The 21,919-nt window shown below is 42.8% G+C and overlaps 1 protein-coding gene across 1 annotated transcript in view; it reads right to left on the bottom strand.

Moving 5' to 3' along the window:
• LOC109938561 (transcription initiation factor TFIID subunit 4-like) overlaps positions 1–18,188 on the bottom strand; it is a 122,917-nt gene extending 104,729 nt beyond the window's left edge. Inside the window, exons 1-6 of the mRNA XM_048596236.1 lie at positions 17,521–18,188; positions 11,147–11,301; positions 10,574–10,687; positions 8,580–8,699; positions 6,796–6,918; positions 5,617–5,706 (exon numbers count right to left, since the gene is read on the bottom strand). Coding sequence (XP_048452193.1) covers positions 5,617–5,706; positions 6,796–6,918; positions 8,580–8,699; positions 10,574–10,687; positions 11,147–11,301; positions 17,521–18,016 — 1,098 coding nt within the window. The 5' untranslated portion in view covers positions 18,017–18,188. The remainder of the gene's footprint in view (positions 1–5,616; positions 5,707–6,795; positions 6,919–8,579; positions 8,700–10,573; positions 10,688–11,146; positions 11,302–17,520) is intronic.
• Between the last annotated feature and the right edge of the window lie 3,731 nt (positions 18,189–21,919).

Below are 21,919 nucleotides of genomic sequence, written 5' to 3'. Positions count from 1 at the left end.
GAAAAAGAATTTTGCAAAGAACAGTAATGATGCCGATCTCACCCCCACAAAAGAAAATAGATCTCAGCTCAATGAATTTTAAAATCAGATCAATAGATGTTTGAGCGCCCAGGCTAATAATGCTCAAAGCGAGTAAACGTAGAGTTCAGATACAGAACACCCACGATTTCACTACATGGCAGAACAGATTCAAGGGACTGAGTGAACTATTACTGCCACTACATCCCTATCTGAATCAAGTTTCCTCAAAATAGTCCTAAAAAATTTATAAGTGGATTTCATTGCTTACTAAAAGCCAGTACTTGTGGAGTGAGACAAGGCTAGAAACATACACACTAATTACCCTCTGTTATATTTCTTCCTTCTCCTAATCATCTTAATATTCCTTTAATCTTTCTAAACAAAATGCAAAGTTGAGATTTTTAAAAAAAAATCTTCATTTTCACACCTACACCATTTAAGTAGATAGCCTACAGCAAAATGCAGGAATAGGATCCAGATATGGTATAGGACTCGCTCAAGTTACAGCAAAGGAATGCTCACTGAAAACAAACTATAATGCTGGATTTGCACAACTGACTTTTCTCAGTGAGCTGTGGAAACAGTGCTCTCTACTGCCACTGAACAGGAACTGAGACATTCAATTAATTTGAAACAAAAGCATGCGAGGAGGCTGGGTCTAAACTGACTGAAGTTTACAAGATAGACAGATGATTGTATCGAAACATACAACATTTGGAGGAGGGGGTTGACAGGGTGGGCACGGAGACAAATTTCTATCCAGGAAGTAGTTTAGAATTGGCAGAATTTTAAAATAAAAGGGGTATCCTATTTAAGATGAAGATGTAGAGAAGTCTGTCTGTGGAATGCTCTTCCCTCGTCCCTCTCTCAACCAGCCTTAACAACATCACGGCCTCCTGCACTCCAGTCTGACACTTGCACCCCTGGTCACCCAAGTGTTCCCAAATTAGTAATTCTTGCTTAAATACATAAATCTGGCCCATGCTTTATATTAACTTGGGTCTAAAAAGATAAAGATTGGGAATTGTGCATAAGTTAATGAAACTTTTAAACTGTTGTGACAACTTCAGGAATAGCAGGGCTTGACTTCCAGCATGCTATACCAGTGAAGCATGACAGTTGGCAAGCTGCCTTATAGTGTTGCCAAGACAGGAGTTTTAATAGTGAAATTTGACAGGAGGGAAAGTATTATCTGTAATTTCTGAAAGATTAGTAAAAATGCTTACAATATTAAAATTTGTGGTATTTTGTTATTTACCATGGCATTTATCCATTTTTAGGGAGATGGTATTACAAACCCTGAACTTACACGATTACTATATTTAAAAATGTACCCCTTAATGTAAGGAAAGCAGAGCATTATGAAAAACGATTTTTGATAAACACTTCAGCGCGGAGCAATGTCCATTTAATCTAGTTGCCGCAAGCAGAATAAATGGACAGTCACTGTGGTGGGATGACAATTTTAGCATCTGTCACAGCACTTCACAGAAATGATTGAAAAGCTGAAAGCAGCTAATGCTATGGCAAAGAAGGATGATCTACCTTGTATTAACAACCAAGCTGAACCTTTCATACTGATATCTGTTTAAAGGGAACAGAACAGACAAGGAGGTTGATGCTTTAAAGAATGGAAAATCTTCAAGATGTGCCTTGCCGATCATCAGATCCAGGAAGGTTTGGGCTGATGGGAAAGACTGTCGAAGGACACTGCATGTTTTGACCTGGCACAAGGAGTAAGCCAAACTCCAATGGAGAGTTGGAAGTAACTGGGGGACTGTTCCAGTATTGCTCTGTATCAGCCAGAAACAAGACATTCAGTCAGTGTTTTGGAATGCATATTTTGGCTACATTAGCTAGTTGATCAAAAGTACTTTGAGTTCACCTGTTAAATTAAATTCATTCATGTTGATTTTTGGTTGTTTGGATACAGTTAAAGTCTTAAAACAATTTTTTCTTGAATTCATTCCATTGGTTACGAAATTCATCTCATTTTAAAAGTTATCAGTCTCTATGGTGAATCTAACACCACAGTGCATTCAACATAATCATCACTGACCTTTGGCTTAATCCACATATCGCCCCTGCTCCTATCTCCTCGATTCCAAGGTACCAAAATCTATCCACTTTATTCAATGATGGAAGTATCCACAACACTCTGGGGTAGGAAGGTCCAAAGACTATCAACGTTTTGAGTGAAGAAATTTTTCATCTCAGTCCTAAAATGATCAGCCTTTTAACGTAAGACTGTAAACCATTGCTTTAGGTTCCCTGACTGGCAGAAACAGTGTCTTTCCCTGTCGAACCCCTTCAGAAACTCAAGTTTCAATCACCCCACTTTCTTTTGAGCTCCAGGGATTACAGGTCCAATCCTGACCATCAGATAGTATGCATGATACAGAGACAGTGGTGAAAGTGCAAAGAAGTTATCAAAACTAAGCAAGGACAACTTCAGGAAACATGCAACAGACTGGAGCATTTTTCTCTAGAAAGGTAATACAATAGAGCTCTATAAAAATATGAAGGTAAGGGATCAAACAAGGGATCATAAATAGAAGGAAGACATTATCAAAGTCCAGTTTTGATCGCCCAGTTATAGGAAGAATATTATCAAGCTGGAGAGGGTTCAGAAGAGATTTATCAGGATGTTGCCAGGTATGGAAAGTTTCAGTAACAAGGAAAAGCTGGATACACTAGGACTTTTCCCACTAGAGTGTAGGAGGTTAAAAGGCAACCTGATAGAAGTTTATAAAATAATGAGGGGTATAGACAGAGTTGACGGTAGTTGTCTTTTCCCTAGGATGGGGAATTTCGAGACGAGGAGGCACATTTTTAATGCCAGAGAGAGAGAGAGAGAGAGAGAGAGATTAAAAAAAAAGGCTTTTTTTTTTAGAAACAGAGGTTGGTTCACGTGTGGAATGATCTTCCTGAAGTGGTGGATGCAGGTACAATTACAACGTTTAAAAAACAATCGGATGGTTATATGAATAGGAAAGGTTTGGAGGGATATGGGCCAGGAGCAGGCAGGTGGGACCAGTTCAGTTTGGGATTGTGTTCAGCATAGACTGGTTGGACCAAAGGGTCTGTTTCCATGCTGGATGACTCTATGACTCTCAGTCAAGAGAATATTGGCAAAACATCTTCACTCAGCGAGTGGTGAGAATGTGCAAATCACTGCCACAGACATGTTGAAGGATTTAAAAAGGAAAACTAGATTAATAAATAAGGCGTAAAGTAATCAAAAGAAGGGTTGACAAGATGAGATGAGGTAGCATGGACAGAGGTTTGTGTGGAGCAGAAGTACTTGTGGATTCGAAGGAAATCCTATCCTGTTTTAAAGAAATTCTGTCCTTACATTTTATGGAATTACAAGTTTCATTTTGAATAAAGTTGGAACTGCTAGCATTTGACTTCAAAAGATGCCTTGAGACAACTGCACAGAACAAGTGGCTCTTCAACACACGAAGTTCAGACAGCAAAAGTGAGCTCAAGCTTTCTGTCCCTCTCCTGACGCACTGATTTTTATTTCTCAAGTCAAAAAGACTGCAGCAGTTCTTAACTGCCTGAAAACATTAAGTTTAGGTGCAATCCATCCTTACTGGTGTTTAGGAACATTGTGTAGAATCATCAGTCACCTCACCCCACCCGTTTTTTTTCAGGAAAACTCCTCCACCTGCAAAATCCTCAGAGTACGTCTCTAATTCTGGCCACTTGCACACTCCACTTTAATGGCTACCACCACTGGAGTCTGTTCCTTCAGCTGCCTGGCATCCAAAAGCTGGAACCCACCACCGAACCTCTCCATCCCTCTCCTCCTTCAGTATGCTCTTTGAACTTAGCACCAAAGCAAGCTTTGGTCAACTGTCCCAATATCATCTTCAGTGGTTCAGTGCCTAACTTAGCAGGACAAACTATTAACATATTGTTGAAGAATTTCACTATGTTGAAGATTCTATATAAAATGCAAGCCATTGTTCAAAAGCAAAATACTGCCAATGCTGGAGATCTGACATGGCAACAGCAAATGCTCAAAATATTCAGAAGGAGCTAAGTAAGTTAACTAAGTGTTAGGTTTCAGAAAGGCACTAAGTTACTCTCTCAAGAAATTATAGTCAGCTGAAGGGAAGCTTGCACAAAGTATTGTTAATAGATTCTTGGGAGGCCAAGAAAAAGGCAACTTCATTAAACAGTGCTTCAGGGCTTTTTCTAGACTCTGAAGACTGAAAACATCGAACAAAATGAAGGATGTTCCACGTGCAAAACCTATCTAACAGTCAAAGCAAGTAAACATTCTTGCACATTTCATGCAAATCAAACTGTATCAATGCAGCTAGAGGTAGATCTGCTCTAAAATGAAAAAGCATAGGATTTTAATAATATATCAATAGGTGCTCCAATTAATTTGTCCCATGAAATCACACCACTCACTCTGCAACTCAGATCACTTCCAGATAGTCACACGGAGACAACATTTCACATTACTTCAGTGCATTGTACAATGACCAATCATGGAATAGAAGACTATTTGGCTTGTCAAGTCTGTGCTGGATCTAATGAAGAGCAACCCACTTAGTCACACTCCATGCTATCATTCCCCCTTCCACGTATGCACCCAATATCCTGCTAGCATTGATATTAAATTGGTATCCATCACCCTATCAGACAATGGCAGTCCAAATGCTAACTACTTCAATTCTGTATTAACGTATAATGGCAGCTGCTTTCCAATCATAAAAGGTGAGAGTGTAAGCATAATCACAGAATGGGTACAGCACAGGAGATGACCATTCAGCCCAGTATGCCTGTGCCCAGTCACTACCAACTCATTAGTGATACTTTTCTCCCACAACCCCTGCAAGCTTTCCTTAATGATCTAATTCTCTGTTGAAATCTATGATTCAATGTGTATTTTCTTTGGTCTTATTTTTCATGGGACCTGGGTGTCAGAATTTGTCCTTCCCAAATTTCCCTTCAACCAAGTAGATTTCCAGGGCACAGGGCAGTTACGAACGAACCACATTGCTGTGGGTCTGGAGTCACATGTCGGCTGGAATGGATAAGGACACTAGATTTTCTTCCCTAGGGAACCAGATGGGTTTTCAGGACAATCCAAAGATAGCTGTCATGGTCACCATTATTGAGATTAGCTTTATATTCCACATTTAATAATTTAATTCAAATTCTAACAATTTGTGTGGTGGGATGGATTGAACCCATGTCCCCAGAACATTATTCTAGGCCTCTGGATTACAAATTCAGGCACATGACCACTATGTCACCATCTCCCTTCTACCACATTCTCCAGGAGCACATTTCAGATCTTAAACATTCACTGCATGGAAAAATGTTTTTCCTCGTCACCATTGCTGATTTTGCCAAACACCTTAAATTAGTGTCAACTGGTTTGTGTACCTTCTGTTGGTGGGAACAACTTCTTTCTATCTACAAAGTCCAGTCCCATTGTGATTCTGGATACTTATATCAAAACTTCTCGACCTGCTCTGGACAAGTTAGGTCTGTTCTTAATCTACCCACAAAGCTGAATAGTTGCAAGCTTTAAGAACCACATATTTAGCACACTAATGCAATGGTTACCTTGAGAAAAGGCACAAGGTAAGGCTGTGGTGAAGACTTGAGCTCTTTATACAACTGGTCTGTGAATTCCTCTACTTCCATCTTCCCATCCTGAAGAAAAACAGATTGCATTCCAAATTAAAACATACATCAAGAGGATAAAACAATAAACTGTCTAAAACTTGGCTCAGAGCCATTCATTATTTTAACAAGAATCAGAGACCAAGCAGTGGACCAGATATTTTACAAATTGTTCTGTACATTCGATATAGAATGAAATAGCCTCCACGGAAGTCAAGTTTACACAAGCTTCCCACACGACAGATTTACAAAATTGCATTGAAGGCCCTGTAGTCAAATTTCTAAATGATGTATAACATTTATATTACTGGTTCCAGCGCAATTGGGGATGGACAGCAAATACTGACGCTTTCTAGCAATGCCCAGAAAGCACAGAGGAAAGGGAAGGTGATGACCGATTGGTGTTATCATTGGACTGTTAATCCAAAGATTCAGGTAAAGTTCTGGGGACTTGGGTTCAAATTCCACCACAGCAAATGATGGAATTTGAATTTTAAAAATCTGGAATTAGGAATCTAATGATGACCATGAATCTGTTGTTGATTATTGGAAAAACCCATCTGGTCACTAATGTCCTTCAGGGAAGGAAACTGCCATCCTTACCTGGTCTGGCCTAAATCTGACTCCAGACCCCCAGCAATGTGGTTGACTCTTAACTGCTCCCTGGACAGTTGGGGACAGGCAATAAATGCTGCCTAGCCAGTGATGCCCACGTCCAATGAATGAATCAAAAAAAAAAGAAAAGAAGTAATTCAGTGCAGACTGGTTGACAAGTCAATTCTGATTACTCCATGGAAATGCATGGCTCGAACAACAAGAAATGATAGGCAACCCAAGCTCCTGGATAACTAAAAATACCATGAGGCTTGAATATATTCCTTTAGCTTGTAGGGAACGGGCGCACAAGTGAGTGTGTCCGCGTATATGAACGAATGTCATCTCTCAAACATAACGGAACAAGGTTATGAAATTTAGCATTCTTGCATTTGTCCTGATGTGGGCAGGATGGAAAGTTTCAGCAGAGCTTCTTTTTTCAGCAATATCCAGATTACTGATCTGTCAAAAGGTTATCAAAAAAGGAAGCAGAGAATTGTAATGACAAAGTGAAAATAATCTTACCAACAGTTTCTGCACTAAAGCCTTCACATTACTAGACATTTGTGGTGATTGAGAACCACTGGAAGCCAGCTTAATTAATGTTGCAAGGAAGTTCTTGCATTTCTTCACATTTTCCAAAGTTTCCTACAGAAAGAAAAAGAACATAACAAGTACATAAACAGTATGAAGACCAATTGAACAAAGGATTTTTGATAAAATGCCACACTGTCCCTTGATGTGGATTTCTCCAGCAAAGGAAACAGTTTCTGCATCAGCCCAGTCACATTTCAAGTCACCTTAAACAATTTGATTGGGACTGCATCTCCATTTTCAACTAGCAAAAGACTCAAATCTAGGCATATAATACAGCCTTCCGTCATAATTGAACCTTTTTAGCCCCAAGACCGCTCTCGGGATCAGCACTGTATCCCTTACAAATGAACCATTTCCTCTGGAAAATGAGTCAGTAAGGTCATGAGTTTGAAATGATTAGGGCCATCGCAGCACTGCCATGTACCAGGTTACCAAATAACAGGAGATACAAATTGGTGAAACAACTGACGTGGGGACACTGAAGAGACCTAAGGTGAAAAGAACGAACAAGAAAGCCTCCAACTGTCCTCATCAGTTCAGAAAAATGCAAATACCAAAGAGTGGAATAATCCTGACCAGAGTCTTACTGAAGTCTTAAAATTGGCTGTCAGCATAATTCTTCACACAAACAGAATTTTCTTTTAACTGAATGCTGCCCAATTGTGGAATCACATCAAATGTTTGACTGTTTACAAGTTCTACAAGCATGAGATGGTTATTGACATTGCAATTTCGTTACCAAATGAAGCATTTCACCTTGCACCCAATAAAGCCCATTCATTGTCGTGTTGCAGAAAATGAAGCAGGCAATTTGCACACAGCAAGCTCCTATTAAGACCAACGCAATAACAAACAGATGTTTCTTGCCATGTTAAAATTGGTGCTGATGGCGGAAGTATCGAAGAGGCAGCGAGGGAGAACTGACTCCCGCTCATGTTCAAAATGCTCTCTGCCTGTTAACATCTCATCTGAAAGACACCACCTCCAAATTGTGCAGCTCTTTCAGTAATACACCAAGCTACACATCTAAATTTCTGTGTTCAAGCTGATTGTGAAACTTACAATCTTTTGAGTCAGAAGTGAGATTGCTTATACCACTGTGCTAGGACTGACTGAATCACGTGAAAAGAAAATTTGGGCAAAAGGGCGGTAAAGTCGAAAGAGATCTGCAGGCCCAGTTTCAGCTGCTACTCCAAAGCATCTAACTGCACTCACCCCTCAGAGAATTCACTCAGCTACAGCTCACTTCACAGCACTCAACTCAAATCGCTGGTTTTGAGTCCTGCTTCATCAGCATTTAAATCAAGGCTTGAACTTCATGTCCACAAGTGAGGGGACATTGCCTATCACAGGTGCCATCTTTCAGATAAAATGTTAATAGTGTAGGTGCATTTTGAGTGTCCATTCAGGTGGATATAAAAGATTCCATGGCCCTTTCCTGAACAAGAGCAGTAAAATATTCCCTGGTGTTGTAGCCAATGTTAATACCACAATCAACATCACAAAACAGATTATGACGAGACACTGCTAGAGTTTGCAGTGTACAAATTGGAAAATTGCAACATTGACAACACTTCAAAAGTGCTTAATTGGGAATAAAACATATTGAGATGTCTGGTAGTGATGTAAAGCACTACATGAATGCATGTCTTAACTTTTTAGTCATTGAGAAAGAATGCCTTTAATTTCAGCTCCATTCAATATGGCCTTACCGGAGAAGCAGCTGTCTGCACTACGGGCACAGTAACTGATCGGTCTGCTGGTGCCAATGCTTGCTTTTGGACAATGGTTGATACAGTCTTTGGTACAATTGCTCCACCTGCAGCCTGCGGCTAAATGACAGTTACACACAACAACAATTAAAAGTTAGTGCAAACACAAATTCATGCAATTTATTTTTTCTTTATTCTTTCAATTGATGTGGGCTTCACTGCCCATCACTAATTACCCTGCAACACAGTGAAATGCAAAACCATTTAGAGGCCAGCTAAGTGACAACCATGTTGCTTAGAATGTGGAGATGTAGGCAACACAGGCTAAGAATGGCCAATTTCCTTCCCTAAAGGGCATGAGTTACTGTTATGATCTGCTAGAACAAATGGAATCTAGTTTGATGGATCACATTGCTTCTTCTTAATTTAACCTGGTGGTCTTACTAAAACATAAGCACAACAGTTCTCAGATTCAGTTTTACCAATAAAGTTTATTACGCAAAGAGAGAGAAAGAGGAAACAAACCAAGCTAAATATAATGCAGTTGCTTTTAACTACCCTCTGGGTAATTAGGGATGGACAATAAATGCTGAACTAGCATTCTCATCCTAAGAATGAAATTTTAAAAATGTCAAACATCCAGAAAAGTAAAAACCTCATCTGCTCCCCAACATCATCACTTTACAGTTAATTAAAATCCAGGGAATACTTCTTCCACCTCAAATCTGAAGGCTTGAATTAAATGCTTCTGTTCAGTTCCTGTCCTGTGAGCTCTAAGATAGTTTCCCTGACTGCTGAAAACTGACAGCATTGACTTCTTCAGTCCTTGGATAACTTGTAGAGTTCCAAACACTCCAGATCTGGACCTTTTTTTTTAAAAAGCAAATTACAAGGCTTGTATGGAGGTAACTTATTCCCTTATTTAATTGCTCTGAACATTCTTGTTTTCTCAGGTAAACCTGATCAGTCAGGTTTTCTTCAAACTGAATTTAAAGTATTATTTTATAACAAGAAACTTGCTCATTCTTGCTTTGTAAAACTAATGGTTTCATGTTTTTTCTTCTCCTGCCATAAAATCCCAAAATATAAACAATTTCCCATTAACACTATGAAGGTTTTCAATCATCTGCCTCTCTGACATAGTGGTTTGAAATAATGGTTCTGAAAAAAAAAGCCTAATTATTAAACCCCTTCACAAACACCATATGCCATTAAAATCCAAACTCTAAAATTGATATTAATATATGTAGATATAACTAAAATCATATATATTTGATATCAGACACCTTTCCTCCGGCTGGTAAATCAGGTAGCAGGATTGTGGTCTCAGGATAAGAGCTCAACCATTTGAGGCTGAGATGAAGAGACATTCCTTCACTCAGAGGGCTGTGTATCTTGGAAATTTCTCAGCAAGAGTGGATGCTCAAGTGTTTGGGATATTAAAACCAGAGATCATCAGAGATATCTTCGCATCAATCTATTCATAGATCTAATGACACACCTCTGGATCAAGTGGGACTTGAACCCAGGCTCCTCACTCAGTGGTAGGGATGCTACACTGCACCACAAGAGCCCAAAATCAAAGAGGGTGTAGAAACCTTCAAAGATTCCAGTGGGTACCAAACTACTGGTTTACAACACCAGTGGTCTAACCATTAAGCTATGGAACCTAAATTCTGCTGTAGTACTTGCATGCAATACTGATAACTTCCAATTAATCTGTTGAATGATGTTACTACACACTGGAGCGGATGTGACTTGAATCCGAGCCTCCTGTTTTGGAGGAGGGGGCATAACCACAATACAAAAGAGCACTGTTCACAGGGTTTGATTGTATACTTAGGAATTTAAGGAATGTGAGCATAGTGAGAGATGGAGGAGTTGAGGTAGATCAGTTATAGTTTTATTAAATGGCAGACAAGGCTCTAAATATTCCTGCTCCTATTAATTTAACCACTTCATACAAATTTGTTTTTTTTTTAAAAACCTCTCACCTGCACTACTGTGATGCGTTGTGGTGTAGCACTTGTCTGGCCTCCAGCTTGGAATTGGTTCATTTGCTGGGTAGATGTTTTCACTTGATTGGGAATCCTCTGGGTTCCAGTTGCCTAGTATCACAAATCCACCAAAAAAATTAAATATTGAAAAGGCACAAAAAGGAAGAGGAAAAAACAGTTTACAGTCTTGCATGGGGTGTAAAGCATGACTGATGAGGGCAACATTTGTTGCCCATCCCTAATTGCTCTTGAATGGAGTTGCTTGCTGGATCATTTCGGACAGCAATTAAGAGTCAATTGCGTTGCTGTGGGTCCGGAGTTCACATAATGGCCAGACCAAGTAAGGATGGTAGATTTCCTTCCTTGAAGGATATTTGTGTATCAGGTGTTTTGCCCCCTGCCCATGTTTTCTTCAATGATTGGAATTTAAATTCCACTAGTGGCTGTGACAAGATTTGAAGCTGTGCCCACATCACCCTTGGCCTCTGCACCACTTGTCCAGTGATGTTATAACTGAATTAACGGCTCCTACAATTTAAGATGGATCACCATAAATACCAACTTCCTCACCTGTATGGTAGAAATTCGGACTGAAGGTGTGCCAGTAGACACTGCAGATGAGGTGTTTCCAGCTCCTTGTGCTCGGGCTTTAGCCTGAGCCTGAGCAATTACTTTCTGTGGAACCAACACTAACTGTCCACTGTCACTTCGAACAAGCACCATACCTGTAATGAAACACAGACATGGTCTCAGAAGGATGTACATAAAACAATTGTATTTGATTGCTGAGAACTAACTTCATTGCACGTTGGGTTCCTTTAAACGTGTACTAGCAGCATTCTTGTATCATTAGTTCACCCCAGGCAGGGCATGAACCCAGATGTCTGCTGTACCTGCAAACCTAATCCCAAAATCTACAATGCTCTATGAATGTAAAGAATGGTCAGACTCAGATACCAAAAAAGTGCCAGCATCAGATACCCAATTGTACTGAATATTATAATGAGAAATACACTCATTTACAGTGATAATTTTAGGATATCCCAAATGCTTTGTTATTGACAAAATTCTAAATCACTATTCTAATGAAGGTAACGCTATAACAGGTCTGTGCACAGCAAGCTCCCACGAACAGCAATGTAATAACAATCAAACAATTTGTTGAAGGACATAAACTAATTGCTGGAAAAGCTCAGCAGGTCTGGCAAAATCTGTGAAGAGAAATCAGAGTTAACATTTTGGATCCAGTGACCCTTCCTCAAAACCGGACCCTGAACATTAACTCTGATTTTTTTTCAAATGCTGCCAGACCTGCTGAGCTTTTACAGAAATTTCTGTTTTTGTTTCTGATTTACAGCATCTGCAGTTCTTTCAGTTTTTATTTAGTTGTTGAAGGACATATATTGATCAGCATGGGTGGCAAACTCTCTGTTCTTGTTCAAACAAAAAGTGTCACGACCTAAGGGACTGACGTGGAGAGGGGCTTGAATACAATTTCCTAATTCCAAGGCAAGAGTGTCACTAAATGAGCTACTTATGCCAGTACAAAGTAAACATTAACACATGCTATGCACACCTGATTCAGCCATCCCTCAGAAACTCTTCTGGGGGGGACCTTTCACCAAGGGGAAATTACAGCGGCGAATCCATGGGAAACTGGGCAAAGTAAGATGAAGAATCAGTGTTCACTCCCCACTACTTGAGGTCACTAGGTTCTGTCCCTGATTGGGTCCTAAGTAAACCTTAAGTATCCCTCTAAATGGCACATGATTGAGGTCAGTTGATTAAGTTCGAACTAGGTTTGAAACCCCAAACCCCAATTTGTGCAGCTCAGTGTGCCAATGAACACTACACCTAAAACATTAGCAAACTGAATCAGTTTTCACTTCAGAACAGTTCTATCCAAAATGAAATGAACTGCAAACTGACAATTGCCTCAGAGGGAAGTTAGGAGCAGGAGACAACTTTATTACCATATTTTCCTATCATATTTTGATAGTATCTGTTTTTCAAGCAATTTTAATGACTTTTAGCAAACTCTGTTCTGCTCTGGAGAAAAGCCAGGAGGGAAGTCATGCCTCCAACAAGAAAGAAGAGCAAGTGACTCAATGGTGTAGTTTGCTCCAATAATGATGCCATAAATAAAACACTATCAACTGTTTCTTTTATGTGGACATAAGGAATCCCTTTGGTCGTTGACAATAACAGGACATTCTTCAAGCTCATAATGTGCTCAGATTACACAACTATGAGCTGCAACTCTTCAAAATAACAAGACAGGAAACATGCATTAAGCTATTCAGAGTTCTGCAGTTTCCTTACTGAAAGAAAGATTCACAGCGAGCAGCCTTCTGCTGTGGGGTTAAAATCGAATCAGAGATAGTAGGAACTGCAGATGCTGGAGAATCCGAGACAACAAGGTGCAGAGCTGGATGAACACAGCAGGCCAAGCAGCATCATAGGAGCAGAGAGGCTGACGTTTCGGGCCTAGACCCTTCATCAGAAAAGGGGGAGGGGAAGGGGGTTTTGAAATAAATAGGGAGAGAGTGGGAGGCGGATAGAAGAGGGATAGAGGAGAGGATAGGTGGAGAGGAAACAAACAGGTCGAAGAGGCGGGGATGGGGCCAGGAAAGGTGAGTGTAGGTAGGGAGTTAGGAAGGGGATAGGTCAGTCCAGGGAGGACGGACAGGTCAAGGGGGCGGGATGAGGTTGGTCGGTAGGAGATGGAGGTGCGGCTTGAGGTGGGAGGAGGGGATAGGTGGGAGGAAGAACAGGTTAGGGAGGCAGGGACGAGTTGGACTGGTTTTGGGATGCGGTGGGGGGAGGGGAGATTTTGAAACTTGTGAAATCCACATTGATACCATTGGGTTGCAGGGTTCCCAAGCGGAATATGAGTTGCTGTTCCTGCAACCTTCGGGTGGCATCGTTGTGGCACTGCAGGAGGCCCAGGATGGACATGTCGTCTGAGGAATGGGAGGGGGAGTTGAAATGGTTCGCGACTGGGAGGTGCAGTTGTTTGTTGCGAACCGAGCGTAAGTGTTCTGCAAAGCGGTCCCCGAGTCTCCGCTTGGTTTCCCCGATGTAGAGGAAGCCACACCGGGTACAGCGGATGCAGTATACCACATTGGCAGATGTGCAGGTGAACATCTGCTTGATGTGGAAAGTCTTCTTGGGGCCTGGGATGGGGGTGAGGGAGGAGGTATGGGGGCAGGTGTAGCACTTCCTGCGGTTGCAGGGAAAAGTGCCGGGTGTGGTGGAGCTGGAGGGGAGTGTGGAGCGGACAAGGGAGTCACGGAGAGAGTTGTCCCTCCGGAAAGCAGATAAAGGTGGCTGTAACTTTCTAATGCCTCCATCTCCGATCAAGATTCTGCATTCCTTAAAAAGGTGAAGAACAATCTTATTTGTTTTGAAACATGAGCTGGTTCTTTCTCCACAGATGCTGGCAGATCTGCTGAGCACCTGATTTTGATTTAATCGAGTTCATACTAAAGCCTGCATGCACACAGTACTCTATTTCAATCCCATTTCCTAGCACTTGACCCGTAACCTGTATGCCATGGCATTTCAAATGCTCATCTTAAATGTCCAGGGCTCCTGCCTCCACCATCCTTTCAGACAAGTTCCAGATACCCACATTATCTGCGTAAAAATCCTTTTCCAGAAATCCCCTCTAAATGTCTTGCTCCTTTCTTTAAAACTGTACCAAGTTATTAACTTCTCTAAAAGGGATAAAGTTTCTCCCAGAGCTTTGTACACTTCAATAAAATCCCTCCTCAGCCATTGCTGATCTAAAAAAAAAAACAACTCCAGTCTTTCAAATCTCTCTTCATAACTGAATCACTCCAGCCCTGGCAGCATCCTGGTGAATCTGTTCTGCACCCTCTTTAAACAATCACATCCTTCCTATCAGGTGATGACCACACAGTACTCCAATTGTGGCCTAGCTAACATCAGATTCAGCTCCATCACAACCCCTTTGCTATTGTATTCAATGCCCTAGCTAATAAAGGCAAGCATCCTACGTGCCTTCTTAACCACCCTGTTGCTTTCAAATATCTACAGACATGCACACCAACGTCCCCGTCATCCTTTGTACTTCTTAGAATTGTACCATTCAACGTGTGCCTCATTTTCACAGTACTCCAAAAATGCATCACCTCCCACTTTTCAGGATCAAATTACATTTGCCATTGTTCAATCCATCTGTCAGCCCGTTTGTATTATCTTATAATCCAAAAGCTGTCCTCCTTCCGATTTAACACATCACCAATTTTCATGTCATCTGCAAGCTTACTGATCATACCCCCTATATTCATGCCTAGATCACTAATATACACAAACAGCGAGGGAACCACCATCAGAACATGACTTTGTCCATCTATTCAGCTCAGTGTTGTTATTAACTCAGGCACAAACACACTGAAAAGATCCTTAGACAGCATCTTCCAAATCATGATCACGACTATCTAGAAGGACAAGGGCAGCAGATACATGGGAACACCACCATCTGCAAGTTTCCTTCCAAGACAGTCACCATCCTGGAAAAGCTCAGCAGGTCTGGCAGCATCTGTGAACAAAAAAATCAAAAGTTAAATGTTTCAAGTCTGGTGACCCTTCCTCAGAATCAGACCCGAAACGTTAACTCTGATTTTTTCTTCACAGATGCTGCCAGACATGCTGAGCTTTTTTGTTCCTGATTTACAGCATCCGCAGTTCTTTATCCTGACTTGGAAATATGTTGCCATTCCTTCACTGTCACTGGGTCAAAATTCTGGAATTAGCTCCCTAACTGCACTGTGGGTGTACTACAGCACATGAACTGCAGCGGTTCAAGAAGACAGCTCACCATCACTTTCTCAAGGGGAACTAGGGATGGGCAATAAATGCTGGATCTGCCAGCAATATCATTATCCCACAAGCAAATTTAATAAAACCCTGCACACTGGTATACTTCTACATTCAGCACCCCATCGTGACAGAAGGCATCTTGTCCTGGTCTGAGGCAGCACAGGTTAAAGATATTCTTTTGCTTTTCTTGCAGTTAATAAGTCATCCATGTCTTACTGCTGAAAAGTTGGGTACTGAGAATAGCTACCTTCCATACACTGAAGGTTTGCATTTTCAGTTAGCTTGTGTCAGTCACACAACCTCTCAACTTTGAGATGACAGCTCTGGTTTGGGCAATCCTACCGGTGAATTTAGCATTCAGGGAACAGAAGCGATCAGTACTGCCAAGCAGGTAGACACACTCATTTGAATCACTCAGTACACAGCAGCAGCACTCTCCCCACCCCCAGGAAATACCTACCAAATATGTGGTCAGAGATGCAGCTCTAGGATTGAGCTTATCAGCCTCACAAGGAATGCAGAATCGCATCCAGTCTCAGTGAACTTCCTGGGTGGATAATCATGCTCTTTAGCGAGTGATTACCAACAATGTACGATAGCAGCATGTAGAAAAATGACAAAGAGAGGTGGCACCAAGACACAGCCCTGCGATCTTGAAAGAGTCTACCATTGTTGCTTTGCAACTTTAATCTTGTACATGCTGCAATGAAAACTCATACATCTTCAAGTCAAACAGCTGCAGTCTTACTTTACCCTCTATATGGGTCATTGTGTTGCGTAGCTTACTACAAGGCTATGCCTTCTTACTGCAATTACAAACCAATCAAGCAAAGTTGCATTGGTGTAAAAATGTCTGCACCCAAAAGACAAACATGAAAAAAGTTTAGCAGTAACAGCGAATTTTCAGCTTTCAATCAGAAGCATCCATGCCAACAAAGAAGAGGTTTCACATTTTTACTGTAAACAAAAAGGCCATGGTCACAGAGACTGCTCATTACTCAAAACAGAAACCGTATTATGTTGACTGAAACACGATAGATATTTTCTAATCAACCTGTTCAGATGTGTTATGACACCACCCTGGTGTAGGTTGGACTTAAACGTGGGCCTTCTCGCTCAACCCCACAATAGCCCAAGGATGCGCTACGGGTATGTGACAAATGTAAAAAAGGCAGTATTACTCGGGCCCATTAAACCTGCTGCCATAAAGCACGTGAGCCCCGTGTTTCTGTACATAAATATTCATCCAATTTGAAAACGATTCTGGTTGAAATGCCTACCCTTGACAAGCTGCCACATGTAACACAAACCTCAGAACCACTTACCTCAACTGCACCAATCACAACACTGACCATCTACCCACTCATACCCATCAAGCTGTGGGTCGCATCCTTCTCTTCCTCGAATCACTAACAGTGCTGAATGCCTTCCAAGATCTTGGCTGCTAGCTACACCTTCAACCATCTCAGCTCCAGGCTCGAGGGAATCCTTAAAATCTTCCTTCAAGACATTTCTATGAGCAAGTTGCAAGAAAGGGGCAATCAATCAGCCCATTCAATAAGATTATATAGGGAATCCCTATATTTTGCAGTTGTTACCTCAGACTTGGAGAATACATACCTAGCATGTCTAACCTTTCCTCTTAAGGCATGAGCAGATTGCCTTAAATTCTACCTCGATGCAATCTTAACACCTCCAAAACACAATTCGGTACAAAAAAATTTGTTCAATAATGCTTCCAAGAAATACCTAATACAACTTCAAACATTAAGAACACTACAGGAAATCAAAGTCGTAGCTAGAAAAATCTGTTCACCCTGATACTACATAGAAGTAAAAACAAAATATGACCGCAAAAGCCACAGACTGCAAGTTCATGTTTGGCAACGTTGTTTTAAAAAAAAAGCTGCAGACTTGTAACCAAAGACTACACGTTAAGAGTTGGGGGGAGGGGATAGAGATTTACAGCCATGTGCAAGACGCGCACACACACACACCCCCTTGCAGCCACGTGCTGAGGCTAGTGCTGTGTTGAAGCATATTAAAAGACAATTTTCACTTCAGACCACAGACACACTCACTCACACTTTCCTTACCTGCTGGCACCTGGAGGTTTTGCAGGAGTGGGGAAGAGGTTTTGACTTGCGGGGAAGAGACGCTGATCCTTTGGACGGTGACAGTAGGAGCCCTGGAGGCTGGGAGCGGGTTCCCGGTTGCTGCCGCCGCCGTGGTGCTTACCGCCACGGTCTTCATCAACGCCGGGGAGGGAGGCATCCCGCCGCTACTACCACCGCCTCCTGAAAGGGGCCGGGACTGAGCGCCAGCGCCTGCATGGGGTCCAGCCTGATCGGGTAGCGGCACGACTCGGAGAGGGGTCGGTACAGGAGAGGTAGCCGGGACCGGCGGCTGGGGAAGGGGGACAGCGGGTGAAGAGCTGGCCGGTGTCGCCGCCGGCCCGGTGTCGGGCCCAGGCCCGTTCTGAGGTAGCGGGGGGCACGGGCTGGCCTGGGAACTGTCGTTGTTGGAGGAGGCCGGGGCGGGGGGGAGGCCGCCGCTCTCCGCCTCGCGCCGCGGGACGCTCGGGGTGGGCATGAGGGAGGGGAGAGGGTGGGGGGGTCTCCCGTCTGGCTCCCCACCCACCAGCCGGGGTCACTCAGTACCCGCTTGCTCTCCCTGCCGGACAGTCAGGGACACGGACAGGGCACAGCCTGCGGTCGCCGCCATAGCCTCCCGGCTTCTTCCCTCAAAGCAACCGCCGCGCCGGCGCCGCCATCTTTAAAATGACGCTTAGGCGGCGAAGCACGCAGGCGCGGTCCTAAGGATTGCCGTGACGAAGTCAACAACGCACGCGCGGATGTCCGTCTCTGCCGGGCAGATCATGAATGCGCATGCTTTTCAGTTACTCAGCCCGCCCATGCCGTGTGGAGAATGAATGCGCATGCTTTGCCGTCGCTCCTGGCAAGCGTGCCGTGCGGTTGCGAAGTGCGCGTGCAATACTGGCACTCCTGCCCACTCACTCGTCGAATACGCATGCGTTATTCCGTCAAGGCGGTGCCCCTTGGGGGGGTGGGGCCAGGGCCAGGATAAGCCACGCCCTTGTTTGTGTGAAGTGGAGGAGCAAGTGGAGCACATGGTGTGGAGCTCTAGAGTTGGGATAGTGATAGTACAGGGACAAGCTGTGAAAGAAATGACAAGAATAGGGCATAGATTTAAAGTAACAAATATAGAGAATGCTGGAGAAACTGAGCAGGTCTGCCAGCATTTGTGGAGAGAGAAAAACAGAGTTAATATTTTGGGTCAACTGTCTCTTGTTCAGAACTCAAGGCCTTGTAGAGTTACGACTGATTTATTAGCATGGATACAAGGTTAGTTTACAGGCAGGAACCAGGGAGTAGGGTTAATTGAGTGTTTTCAAATTGGAGCTAGTCCTTTAAAGTTTTTGAGAAGACGTGTAGCTCAGGCTGTGGATGAAGTTGTTGATTTGTTCGCCGAGCTGGTAGGTTGGTTTGCAGACTTTTCGTCAACTATGCTAAGTAACATCATCAGTGCACCTCCGATGAAGCGTTGTTGGTCTGTCCAGCTTGTTGTTTATGTGGCCCAGTAAGAAGTGAAGCAGTTTGCAAGTGGCGCTCCGTCGGATGGCATGGGTTTCCTACCGTCAGGCAAGTTTGAGCATCTTGTGCCCATAGGTGTTTAAAGTTTATGAGAAGACTTGTAGCTCAGGTTGTGGATGAGGTTGTTGATTTGTTTGCTGAGTTGCTGGGTTGATTTGCAGATGTTTTGTCAATATGCAAGGTAACATCGTCAGTGGAGCTAGTCGTGAAAGAATTAGTACTGGGGCCTCAGATATCTACAATTTATTTAATGATTTCAATGCAGATACTATGAGTAATGTAATAAAAAGAGAAATTGCTGGAGAAACTCAGCAGGTCTGGCAGCATCTGCAGAGAGAAAAAGTTAACGTTTCGAATCTGGTGACCCTTCTTCAATTCTGATAAAGAGTCACTGGATTTGAAACGTTGACTTTGCTTTCTTTCCACAGATGCTGCCAGACCTGCTCAGTTTCAAATCCTGTGACTCTTCCTCAAAACTAGATTTATTCACCCAGAGAGCGGTGACCCTGTGGAATTCTCTGCCATAGAAAGTTTCGAGGCCAAAACATTGAATATTTTCAAGAAGAAGGTAGAATAAAATGGGATTAGGGTTGGAGTTGTTGGTTGGTTTGCTGAGCTGACTGATTTTCCTGCAAACGTTTTGTCTTCCTTCCAGATGACATTGTCAGTGCTATGTTGCCTCCATTGAAGCAGTTTTTCTGTCCTGCTCTGAATTTATATGGCCCGGTCTGTCATGGTGGGCAGTCTTGTTTCCAGTTTTGTACTGTAGTGGTATGTTGATGGGGTCTGGTTCAACATGTTTGTTAATTGCATTGGTGGTTGAAAACCAGGCCTCCAGGAATTCTTGTGCTTGTCTTTGTCTCGTTTGTCCTAGTTTGTAACTTTGTCCCAGTTAAATTGATGTCCTTCTATATCGGAGTGTATTTAAATGAGGGAGAGTTGGTCGTGCCATTTTTCTGCGAATTGGTGTTCATGTATCCTGGTGGCAAGTTTCCTGCCCATCTGTCCTATATAGCGTTTCTTGCAGTTGCTGCATGGTATTTTATATATCATATTGTCCTGCTCATTGTGGGTATGGGGTGTTTTTGTCTTTGAGAATAGGAGGTGAAGTGTAGTTGTTGGTTTGTGTGCTATCCTTATTCCAAGAGGTCGTCGGTGTCTTGTAATCAATTCTGATGTGTTTCTAATATAGCATAGGGTGGCCAATGTATTGGGGTGTACAGTGTCGCCTTGGTGTTATTTGTTTGCTTGCCAGACGAAGCTGTTAGGATAACCATTGTTTGCAAAGACTCTGTATAGGTGCTCCTCTTCGTTTTTGCGCGGCTCCGGGGTGTTGCAGTGAGTTATCGCTCGTTTAAACAGTCTTGACACAGCTCTGTTTGTGGACACTGGGGTGGTTACTGTTGTAATTCAGGATTTGGTCTCTGTTTGTAGTCTTTCTGTATATGCTGGTAAGGAATTCCCCGTTGTTCATGCGTTCCACCATAACATCTAGAAACGGGAGTTGATTGTTGTTCTCTCTTTTTTTTCTGGTGAACTTGATCCTGGTGAATATGCTGTGTTTCTTCTAACTTTACACGTTTAATGATCACGAAGGTATTATCTTTGTATCTAACTCATAGTTTAGGCTGAATCTGGGGGAGGGCTGTGCGCTCCAGTCTTTGCATAACAGCTTCCGCTAAGAGCCCCGAGACAAAGTTGCAGTAGTAGGGCAAGCAAGATGAAGACAAGCACGAGAATTCCTGGACGCCTGGTTTTCAACCAACGATGCAATTAACAAACATGTTGAACCAGACCCCATGTACATACCACTACAGTACAAAACCGGAAACAAGACTGCCCACCAAGACAGGGCAGACCGTATAAATTCAGAGCAGGACAGAACAGAGAGAAGTGAGAGGTCTTAGTAAGGGGTGACATTATGAACGGTCCAGCCCACCAAGACCATATAAATTCAGAGCGGGCAGCGCTTCAGTGGAGGCTACACGGCACAGACAATGTCACCTAGAAGTGGGGGATGAGCCAACTGACAACTCCAACTGTTTCATCAGTTTTAAAATCTCCACACCCCCGGCCTCATCCCATGACCAACCCTCCCTCTCATCCCCGCCTCCTTGACCTGGCACAACCTGTCCACCTTCTCACTCACCTATCCACCCCTCCCACCTCACTGACCAATCCCCACCACTTCCCTATGTTCAGGGGAGACGCTTAAGTTTTGGATGATGTAAATGTATTCTTATTTACTTACAAGACTGCCTGTTGTCCAGGTTTTGCCTCACTTGCACACGGACTGTTTCAGAATCAACTCAGCTGGTCTGTCAATCTGTCACTTGGTCAATAATTCATCTCATACAAGCTTTGTGATGCTGCTTTTAAATTCAGTTTCTAACTCGTACCCACTCATCAGGGTGGTCTTTGCTGATCCCACCTGTGTCGGTTGTTCTAACGTGGAGTATAATCACTGGATTTACCCCTTTCTTTTCAAAATTCTTCTCCAGCTACTTGAAGCCATCCCTGAATGAGGTATGGGTAGATGACAGCTTTCCATCTTCTCATGGATGGTCGTACAGGATGCTCTTCAGCAAAACCTTGCTATCTGGACTACAAGCTCCCAATTTAATATTTTCTCAAATACCCGGGACACTTTAGCACCCTCAGCTTTCCCCCTGAACGACTGAACTTTTGACAGATTTCCAACGTTATTCTTTCACGGTATGTGTGACCAACTGGCAGGACCAGCATTTATCACCTACCCCTAGCTGCCCTTGAATAGAGTAGAACAAAAACAGAAATTGCACGAAAATCTCAGTAGGTCTGCCAGCATCTACGGAGAGAATACAGAGTTAACATTTCAGAATAAAGACCCTTCTTCAGAACT

Source organism: Rhincodon typus, chromosome 4 (assembly GCF_021869965.1).
Source record: "Rhincodon typus isolate 14 chromosome 4, sRhiTyp1.1, whole genome shotgun sequence".
NCBI classification, from domain to species: domain Eukaryota; kingdom Metazoa; phylum Chordata; class Chondrichthyes; order Orectolobiformes; family Rhincodontidae; genus Rhincodon; species Rhincodon typus.
This window is presented reverse-complemented; position numbering and strand designations above follow the sequence as displayed.